At 35.5% G+C, this 11,527-nt stretch overlaps 1 protein-coding gene across 2 annotated transcripts; it reads left to right on the forward strand.

Moving 5' to 3' along the window:
• Positions 1-5,534: 5,534 nt before the first annotated feature.
• LOC109182844 (protein NETWORKED 1D-like) lies at positions 5,535-11,450 on the forward strand. Of its 2 annotated transcripts, XM_019333064.1 has the most exons (4): positions 5,535-5,892; positions 5,989-6,144; positions 6,418-9,818; positions 10,130-11,450. In XM_019333064.1, the coding sequence occupies exons 2-4, from the start codon at positions 6,042-6,044 to the stop codon at positions 11,240-11,242; spliced, it is 4,617 nt and encodes a 1,538-aa protein (XP_019188609.1). In that variant the 5' UTR covers positions 5,535-5,892; positions 5,989-6,041; the 3' UTR covers positions 11,243-11,450. The 2 variants fall into 2 exon arrangements, with proteins under 2 accessions (XP_019188609.1, XP_019188610.1); XM_019333065.1 differs by lacking the exon at positions 5,535-5,892 and having other exon boundaries at positions 5,914-6,144.
• Positions 11,451-11,527: the final 77 nt, after the last annotated feature.

Below are 11,527 nucleotides of genomic sequence, written 5' to 3' on the forward strand. Positions count from 1 at the left end.
ATAGTCTATAAATATATGTAAGGAATAATTGTTTATAGATTTTGATGATGTTAATTATTTGTGTTAGCTAGAGATTGTTGACCCTCTAATTTTATTTTATTCTTGAAAACGACCCCTCTAAATTTCTTTCTTGTAAGTTGCAAACATTGAAGTGGAGCCAGAATATTGAAGTACTTCAAAAGAAGTCTCCAAAAGAAGGCAAAATGAGCTTAAAGCTATTTTAGCACAAGTTGAGTCCATTTTTAAATACTGCGTGTGCCAATTTCTTTGGTTTGGTCGTGCTTTTCGTACTATATTTTTTAAATTTAATACATATCACATATAATTTTAAAAAAATTAATATAATAAATTAATAATTTTAAAACAATACATATCACTTTTATATAAAAAAAAATTAAAATTAATACTTTTAAAATAATATATATCACATGATACATATAAAAATAAAAAATATATAATTTTAAAATAATATATCACTTTTATACAAAAAAGTTTAAAAAGCTATAATTAAAAACTAATCACACTATCATTCATGTTTCACTAATCACATGAGTGGAATGAATACCTTTTGTTACCGAAGGAGATTGCTATCAACTATTAAAGCATGTGTCATCATTGAACCACTAAATTATACTATCATTCAGTTTTCCTGCTTGTCACGCCATTCTTAACTGTGATGAATATGCTTGATCATTTATTTATTCATAGATCAAAATTGAAAATATCATTTATCTATGATGTAATGAAGTCGATCTTAACAAAGTATTTGATAAGTATGACAATGCTAAATGCGCACTCACATTGTGTACTGTATGCACACATTATTATTGAAAATAATTTTCAACAATTCTCATAGTTTGTTGATCATATACTCGGAGTCTCGGACAATTCATCGTACAATCATAAAATATTTTTAAAATTACCGTCTTTTCTTTTTACCTTTTCCATTTATGTACACACATTGCTAACACAATATATATTTTTTTTAACTCATCCATTATTATTCTTAATTTCATTTATTACAAAATATTTTTTAAACCTTTTAATAATAATAATAATAATAATAATAATAATAATAATAATAATAATAATAATAATAATAATAATGTGTGTTTTGTTTTTATATCATTATTATTATTATTATTATTATTATTATTTTAATAATTAAATTAGTGTATATAAAAACCTCATGCCATTTTTTTTTTTGTTATTTTTCTATTCTTTTTGTACCTCATTTCTCCTTTATGGTAAGAATTAAAATATAATAATATTTGCTTGATTTTCTTTGTTTCATTCAACCATTATAAAAGGTGAAAGATATAATTTTTGAATTGTTACCTTAATTAAAAGAATACAAATGTTGTACTAAAATTATATCATAAGAATATATTGTCTTCTTTTTGCTTAAATCAAATAGTATTTGATGTAGCACAAATTTTAATTTTCTATTCCAAGACTATTTGTTTCAATTAGAATGCACATTTTAATTACAAGTTTAACTATGTTTAGGACAATTTTTCTCTACTATAAGAGTTTAAATGCAAAATTTTCATTATCTAATAAGATTTATAGAAAAAAATAGTATTTGAAAATATCAATATATGTTTGCAAAATGAATAATCTACCTATAATGACAATTGAAATTTCAAACATATACATAAGTAAAACTTATGAATTTGTATGTATAATGTTATTGCATAACTCTTTAATTACTCTTTAACATATCAGTAAGCATATTATAATCATGTCACTTTTAACAAAAAAAAATGTTAAATATTGTTGACTTACCAGTTATCAATGGTCATAAAAATCGCATTAAAAAGACTTAATTTATTTTAATATGAAAATTGCTAGAATATGATTTTTATTTTCGATCATAACTATCTAAAGCAATACTCATCTTTTTTGATCGATTAGAGGTCAATCACCTCAGTCCCTTTTAACCGGGATTCTTCTCAATATTGGGACACTAAGGCAATCTTCCAAGATAGTTCTTCTAATTAAAGGAAGTGTGTAAATTAGTTAAATCGTTATATAGTTTAAAACAAACGCATAAGTAGTGGCATGAGAATTCGACCATGCGATGTTAATCAATTGGTTAAAAATGAACGAGAGTGATAAGTGTGTCTACATTAAGAAAACAGTAGACATTTATGTTAGTAATAATCAAATGATCAAATCTGCCAAAAACATGTTAAATTCAAGATTTGACATGAAAGGCATGTGATTGGCGGATTTAATCGTCGGGATTAAAATCATTTGAAGGTCGGATGGTCTTGTGTTAAGCCAATCTCATTATATATTGATTAAATCATATCCTTGCAAAATTTAACAAGGATGATAATCAATTGGCTAAAACAGCATTAGATATTAATGTACATCTATCAAAAATCACGAAGAGTGTATTTCTCAAGTAGAATACGCTAGAATTATCGGTAGTTTAATGTAACTAATGAGTTGTACTAAGTTAAATATTGCCTTTATAGTTAACAAACTCACTAGATATACGAGTAACCCTAGTAATATGCACTGGGGGAAATTGTAAGGGTTATGAGATGCCTCATGTATACTCGTGACCTTAGACAGCACTAGACTAGATATCCTGTTGTACTAGAACAGTATTGCCACACTAACTAATTAATATCGGATATCAAGGACTCAAAGTCCACAAGTTTATGATAGATATTGTAATATTTATATGTGAAATTGTGATATTATTAAGGGTAAAATTGATTGTTATTAATGATAAATATGATAATACTTATAACTGAAATTGTAATACTTACACACCCAGTTCTCTACAACCCGACTTTTCTCATGAATGTTCTCACAATAATTTTTGTCATAATACGTAGTAGTAGTAGAAGACAAGTAATAATAATCTAAAAACATAATAAGTCTCAATCAAAGTTATACCACTCATTTATGTCCATGTTTTTAATGCTAATCATTTTGTACATTGTGCTTTTAGAGTTGTACTATACAATTTTTTGGACAAAAATACCCTTACCCCGTTATAACTTCCGTTATCTTTTCCATTACTTTTACCACGCACATGCATCTACCATATCTTTTCTTATATTTTTTAATTATAACAATATTTGTAAAACATTATATATTCATTATATATTAGATTAATATAATAAATAAATTTTATTTCACTTAGATTTTAATTAGTAAAAATTTGTTAGCTATTTTTAAAAATATAAATATTGGGCATATGTTTTTGCGCATCGCGCATAGAAAAGACTAGTAATAATAATAAAAAGTAAGGGGCTCCTTGTGCGCAGTAAGCAAAGGTCTAGCCTCTGTGGTCAATTGAGTTACCATGATTTACCATGATTTACATCCTCCCATATGCTCTGTCGGGCCGGGGTGTGAGAGCCTTGCTCCTTGTGCGCAGTAAGCAAAGGTCTAGCCTCTGTGGTCAATTGAGTTACCATGATTTACCATGATTTACATCCTCCCATATGCTCTGTCGGGCCGGGGTGTGAGAGCCTTTAGAGTTGGAGATTCAACCTTTTGGATGGGAAGAATAATACATTGTAGTATTCACAATCTTCCAAATGAAAGTCTAACCCGGATACCATTAGACCACATAGTCCTGGTGGATGGGAAGAATAATACAAAGTACAAAAACTGCCAAAATGACAACTTTTATACGTTTTGCATGCTTGCACCTTGGCAAAATAAAAAATAAAAAATTTATTTTTTTCACATCACTTTACAAGTGAGAAACTTGCAGTTGCATAGTTGGGATCAACCTATGTTTTAAAGATTGTTGCTGGCTGGTATGAATTTTGGCACAAGTCATAATGAGTATTGCAATGTTCCCCATCACTCATCATAATTCCACTTGCTTCACAATTATGCATCACCTCCTTCGCATAATTCTAGTATTATTAACATGATGATGCACTATACTAATTACTCGCCTCATTTTCTCTCACCAATTTGCGTATCATATGATCTATCATTCTATCTTAAAGAAAAATGAAAAAACCCCACACAACTCCGCCCCTAAAGCCAGCCACTGTGAAGGTAAATCGGCACAATCAGCTCACTAGTTAGATCCTAGTTAGTTAGATCCTAGTAAATCGGCACAATCAACTCATTAGTTAGATCCTAGTTTTTCATGTGCACACAAGAGACTCAATCCAAACCTTTCATCATCCTTGAGCCTTTTTCATACATATTTCTAGTGGAATTCGAACCCACATACGGACCTCTATGTTAAATAATCCTTTATGCGCTATAACTTAAATGCGGAAGCACAATTAACAATGATCGCATGTAAATCAAATCAATCAACTAAATAATGTTCATGATCATGGACTTTTAATTAAATAGGAAAGATAGGACGTACTTGGTTCCATTGAAGATGCAATCTCTAAATTGAATGAATCAAGAATATAATGCTTCACCTCTCTGATCCGTATTCCTTAATCACCTCCTGATGATACGGAGACTAGAAAACTTAGAGATTTGAAACCGTTAAGATCCCTAGAGTTTTCCTGGGTATTTATAGATGTGATGAGAAACCCTCTTTCAAGAGGAATGGGGAACCTCCTTTAGGAATAGAAATCCCTTTAGGATTGTGAGACCCATAACCTTATCCATTATACATCTTTTAACCCTTATAAACTTAAATTTTAACAGAATGAGAGGGAGGGAATTTCACCCAGTAATTCCGCCTTTACACATCACTAATCATCAACGTGAGTACCTTATGGAATTACAACCTTTATTATATAAATCATTGTTAGGAAATAATTATTTCTAACACTCTAGTCATGACGACCAACTATGCTAAGTGTTGAAATTCGAACCCACATACGGACCTCTAGTCATGACGACCAACTATGCTAAGTGCCGAAATTCGAACCCACATACGGACCTCTAGTCATGACGACCAACTATGCTAAGTGCCGAAATTCGAATCCACATACGGACCTCTAGTCATGACGACCAACTATGCTAAGTGCTACGGACCTCTAGTCATGACGACCAACTATTGCTAAGTGCCGTTGAGCCTTTTCCACACATGTTTCTAGTGGAATTCGAACCCACATACAGACCTCTAGTCATGACGACCAACTATGCTAAGTGCCGAGAGCGAGGGGGTCGCGAGGGTCTAGGGTCTCCTTACTTGATGAAAATTCTTTTTTTTTTTTTTTGAATGCTACTGACTCTATTACAATGTTGTATATGTTCATAACTATTTTCTCAACCTACTGAATCACAAAAAACCAATAACGCCTCCACTGAGACTCAAACTCACAACCTCCCATATAGGAGTCCAACTCGAGTGCCATGTGTACACAAGGTGCTTGGCACAATACCTAAAAAAAAAAATCATTCATTTTGAATATTTCTTCCCTTGTTTGTTTTTTTTTTTTGCCTCAATTAATACATATGGTAAGAATTTTACACTTTTGGTAGTACAATTAATAATTATTTGTTTTGGAAAAACAAAAGTTAAGGCAGGCAACCAGGGAAGGTTAAGAAGTTTCTTTACTTCCATTCCACCTTTTCAGTCTTTCAACTTTATTTCCACTTCCACTCTGGCAATTGCCCAAAAGAGTGCAGTGATGCACTCAACAACACCCAGCGTAGCACCAAAGCCATAAACTCCAACGGCAATGAAGAGAGAGAGAGAGAAAACGGAATCACAAAAGATGTTCTCTTGACAGCCAATCTGAATCCCAATTCACTTTTGCTTTTCAGTTTCCCCTGTATCTATCTGTATTTTGATTCATACGCTTGTTTTTGCTAGTTGCTTCTCAGTTCTCACAATTATGATGCATGATACAATTTTCATCCCATGTGGGAACAATCACCAATGTGATTGTTGATTGTTGAGAGGGATATTGCGATTCAAGTTTGATTGAGGTAATTTTGCTATCTATCTCATCCTGATCGTAGTTCATATTTGTAATTTGGAATTGGATTTGGGCATATATGTTTGTATTTTGGTTTGTTTGATAGGAGTGAGAGATCAGAAGTTAGTTGGTGGGTTTATCCATCACATCTGGGTTTAGATGGCAAAATTATCACATGCAGACTCAAGAAGAATGTACTCTTGGTGGTGGGATAGCCACATTAGCCCCAAAAATTCAAAATGGCTTCAGGAGAATCTCACAGGTCTACCCTATTTCTTTCATCCAAACTCTCTCTCTCTCTCTTAGGATCATTATGTTTTTGCTCTTGCTGGGACTCAAATCCGTGACCATTCACCATTACGCCAAAAGTTATAACTAGTAACGTACGCGTAATTTTTTTTCCTTATAAACTGCCATCACATTTTGGTGCTGGACTTGGCCCTTTACCGGCTTCTGCCCAACACTTTCTATCACAACTCATACAATGAAGGACAATGTGATGTTTACCTTGTTTTTTGATTTGATATGTGTGTAGATATGGATGCAAAAGTGAAAGCAATGATCAAACTTATTGAAGAAGATGCTGATTCTTTTGCGAGAAGAGCAGAAATGTACTACAAGAAGCGTCCGGAGCTCATGAAATTGGTGGAGGAGTTGTATCGAGCTTATCGTGCATTGGCTGAAAGATATGATCACGCGACTGGGGTGATCCGCCACGCCCAAAAAACAATGGCAGAAGCTTTTCCAAACCAAGTTCCATTGAGTTTTATTGATGACTCGCCTGCAAGCATTGCTTCTGGGACTGATCCTCACACACCTGATCAGCTGCAAATGGAGTATAGTTTTGATGTGGGGAGGAATGGGGCATTTACGGAGGATTATGATTCTGATTCTGTAATGAAAGGGAACGGATTGAACCCGAATCAAGATCTGTTTGGATGTGGAGGCAATCGTCTTGAAGCAGTAGAGGCATATTCAGATTTGGAAGAGGCAGGCGAATCTGGCGAGCTGAAATTGCAAGGCTCTCTTGCCCAAGAACTCGGTGAGCAAGCAGGCAAAGCTGAAGATGAAATTCAAACCTTGAAGGTGGCTATATCTAAAATGGAAGCCGAAAGGGAAGCTAGTCTTCAGCAATACAGGGAATGCTTGGATAGGATTTCCGGTTTGGAGAAAGCCCTGTGTCGTGCCCGGGAGGATAGTGTGGCACTTGGTGAAAGAGCTAACAAAGCTGAACTTGATATGCAGTCTATTGAGATGATAGCTAAACTGGAGAATAAGTTACAAAATGCAGAGGAAGATGCCAGAAAGTTAAATGAAAGAGTAAAAAGAGCTGAAACCGAGGTTGAACTTTTGAAGCAATCTATGTCCAAATTGAGTGAGGAGAAGGAAGCTGCATCTCTCAAGTACCAGAAATGTTTGGAGACAATCTCTAGTTTAGAGGGTAAGCTCTCTTCGGCTCAGGAAGAAACGCAACTACTTAACGCACAAATTGGTAATGGAGGTGTGAAGTTGAAGGGAGCAGAAGAGCGGTGCCTCGTGTTAGAAACATCTAATCAGTCTCTCCACTCTGAGCTGGAAGCTTTGAAGTTGAAGATGGACAGCCAGAATCAACAACTTACAGAGAAAAATAAGGAATTCGGGAGGTTGTGGGCATGCGTACAAGAAGAGCGATTGCGTTTTGTGGAGGTTGAAATCGCTTTCCAAACGTTACAAGACGTGCATGGGCAAACTCAAGAAGAACTGCAGAATCGGGTCCAACTCTTGAAGGATCTGCGAACTGATAACCAGAGATTGCAGGATGAAGTAATGAAGCGACAAGAGGAGAACAAGAACCTCATTGAACTCAATCTATCCTCATCCATGTCAATAAGAAATATCCAAGATGAGATCTTGAGCTTGAGGGAAACAAAAGGGAGACTCGAGAAAGAGGTTGAGCTCCATGTGGACCAAAGAAATGCTCTTCAACAAGAAATATCCTGTCTGAAAGAAGGGATGAATGATTTGAACAAGAAACATCTGTCTATCTTGGAGGAAGTGCATGCGTTAGGCCTCGACCCAGAATGCTTTGGATCATCTGTGAAGGAATTGCAGGACGAGAACTCCAACTTAAAAGAAACGTGCAAGAGAGAAAAAGGCGAGAAAGAGGTTCTTTTGGAGAAGCTAAAGTTATTTGAACAGCTTCTTGAGAAAAATTCTATTCTGGAGAAAGTCCTTTCGGATACAAGTGCTGAGATGGAAGCTGTTAGAGAGAAACTTAAGGCTTTGGAGCTCTCTTGCCATTCCCTTTCGGTTGAAAAATCAACTCTTCTTGATGAAAGAGGAGCTTTAGTTGGTCAGATGCAATTGACAAATGAGAACCTGGAAAAGCTCTCAGCAAAAAACGCTTTTCTGGAGAATTCCCTTTCTGATGCACATGATGAAGTCCAAAGCTTGAAGGTAAAATCAAAAGACTTAGAAGATTCGAACCGGATACTAATGAATCAAAAAGAGGATCTTTCAGGTAAAATGGAAAGTTTAATTTCTCAGTTGCAAACCACCCAGTTAAGGCTGCACAACCTGGAGAAAAGTTATGCGGACATTGAAGACCAAACCTATCTCCACGGTAGAATTGGAAGTATTAAAGAATCTCTCTGCAAAACCGAGGAAGAAAATCAGCAATTGGCTGTTCAGATTTTGGTTCTTGTCACTTTGCTAGAGAAGCTAAAACTAGAGGCAGAGAATCTCCATACAGAAAAGAGCATTATTGACCAGGAGCTCAGGATTAGATCTCGTCAGTTTTCCATCTTGCATAGTGAAGCTGTTGAACTGCGAGAAATGAATGAAGAAATGAAAGCAAAACTAATGGAAAAAGAGAGTAAGGAGAACTTACTGGAACTTCAGATAGAGAATCTGGGCAGCAAATTGATGACTCTGCAAGTAGCTTATGATGCCTTAGAGAGAGAGCATTTGAAACTTCACGAGGACAAGAGATCCTTGAGTGACGAGTTTTCTTTCTGGGAAGAAAAAAGACATATCTTAGAACAGGAGAACTATGTTATCTGTGGTGAATTATTATCACTTGATACCCTCTCTTTGGTGTTCAAGAACTACATGAAAGAAAACTCTTTGCAAGTAAAGACACTCGTTTCAGATGTTAACAAGCTTCACGAAGTCCATGGTGAAACCACAGAAAAGCTGAGCTCAATAAAGAGGATGTTGGAAGAGGTAAAGATTGAAAATCTCAGCCTGATAAAGACATTGCAGAAGGTAGAAGATGAGTTGAATACTGCAAGGATTGTCAATGATCAATTAAATCATGATATTGAAATTGGAAAGAATTTGTTGTTTGAGAATGAGCTGAAACTTCAGGAAATAAGGCAGAAGCTCGGCCTCACAGAAAACGAGAGATTGGAATTATATGAATGTTTGGAGAATCTGAGAAGAGAACACACTGATGCTAAACGGACTACAGTTCTCCAAGAACAGCAGATCGAAGCATTGTCTGCAGAATGTGAACATTTGAGCAACGAGAATGGAAATCTTCGTGAAGCAAATCTCTTATTGGACAATAAGCTTCATCACTTACGTGAAGAGAACGGGAATACTAAAAAGCAAAAGGAAGCATTGCATTCTGAACTCCTGAAACAAACTAATGAGATCCACATATTGGAATCAGAAATGGAGAAGCTTTTCAGGGAATTGTATATGTACATGTGTTATTACGTTTTATATGAGCAAAAAGTTTCTGAGCTCATGGCTAGGCATGAGAGATTTGAAGCTGAAAGCACTTCCAATGATTTCAAACTTTTAAGAGAAAGTTTAAGCATTCTGGATGTTGAAAGCAACACTCATAAAACTCAACTGGCTGCCTGTTGCGCTGCTATTGTTTCTTTGAGCAAATGCATATCATCCTTGGAGAAACACATACCTGGAAAACTTCAAGAACCTGATAATGAGGTAATGGAGTACAGTTAAATTCACATAAATCTGAGTTCACTATCTTATCTATTGAAATTTTGGTAAACATCGATCTATTTAGATGAAAAATGTTCTCATTTCCAGAATCCTGCAATTTTGCCGGAGTGATTCTTATTTTATTAAGCTGTGTCTTGAATTTTCCAGTGTGTTATAGGATCTAGGATGGGTACTTCAAATCTTGAAATGAAAGTAACCCCTAAAATTTCCTTATATTTTAGTCCAAAAGACTAAAGGAAACACGAAAATATGTTGTGCTTACAGCCTTACAGTCTATTGCTTATTATTTTCAGGCTAATTTAGTTCCAAATTTTCATTTTGGAAACAATCCAAGAGAAAATGAAAGTTCCATCTCAACAGATGTAGTTTCAAACCTACAAGGTTTGGAAGCACGGGTTGAAGCTATTAAGAAGGCATTAATTGAAACGAAGCAGCTTGAGGAGCAAAAGAATGTGCGAATGCATTCGAAGCTGCAGGTTGCAATGAAACAGATAGAAGAGTTAAAATCTAAAAACCATGTTCATAGGAAAAACTCTAAGCCTGCATTTGGAGTCCTGGAGACAGAAAATGAGATGTTGACAAAAGATATTATGCTCGACCAGATATCCGATTGTTCACCTTATAGTACTGGCAAACGAGAATCGGTTGAAGCTGATAACCATACACTTGAAGTATGGGACACCGCTGATTGGAATACAAGCATCGGTCTTACTGTTTGCAAGGCTAAGCTTGCAATTGCAGATCCTCCAATCACTGGGAAGAACAGAAATTCCCGTCGCAAATCAGTGAGGAAACTGAAAAGTGATCGTATTGGTTCAGATGAGGATTCGGGAGTGGACAAATTGGAGGTCTCCAAAAGATCAATGGATCTTCAAGAGAGGAACAGGAGAAAAGTCTTGGAAAGGCTTAGTTCTGATGTTCAGAAGCTCATGAACCTTCAAATTACAGTACAGGACTTGAAGACTAAACTCGAGAGTACTGAGAAGAGCAGAAGAGGGAAAACAGTCATTGAATGTGAAGCTCTGAAGGGGCAATTGAATGATGCCATGGGTGCTATGAATAAGTTAATTGATCTGAGTGGGAAACTAATGAAAAACCTTGAAGGCGGGTCCTCATCATCTGCAGTGGAGTTAGAGGAGAACCAAAGTGTTGGCAGGAGGAGAATCTCAGAACAGGCTCGAAGAGTATCTGAGAAAATTGGCGTTTTACAGGTAGAAGTGCAGATGGTGCAGTTTGCTTTGCTGAAACTTGATGATGAAAGAGATTGCACAGGCAAAACACAAATGTCTGAAGAAAAAAGAAGAGTTTTGTTGCGAGATTATCTGTATGGGGTTAGAACAAGAGAGAGGAGAAAGAAAGCAAGATGCTGTGCTTGTTGTGTCCAGCCTGCAACTCAAGGAGATTGATACATCCCTACTAAGCTACAACTCAAATACCATATACAGACCAACTTAGTGTGTAGGATTACTTTCTTTTTGTGTGTATGTATTATATATATTCATATACTCTGTAATGGATTTACCAAAATGAATTGTCTCTCTTCTCCCCCATAGTAGTTTCTGTAAAATCAGTGAAACAATTTATCAGGGCAGGTTTGCATTGGCTGTGTTATTCTCTTCATTGTCTTCTTGGAAAGGGCCTTTTCCATACTCCCAATACTACTCTCTGTACTTGAGCTTCAGCTCCTCCCA

Source organism: Ipomoea nil, unplaced genomic scaffold (assembly GCF_001879475.1).
Source record: "Ipomoea nil cultivar Tokyo-kokei standard unplaced genomic scaffold, Asagao_1.1 scaffold1074, whole genome shotgun sequence".
Lineage (NCBI taxonomy): Eukaryota > Viridiplantae > Streptophyta > Magnoliopsida > Solanales > Convolvulaceae > Ipomoea > Ipomoea nil.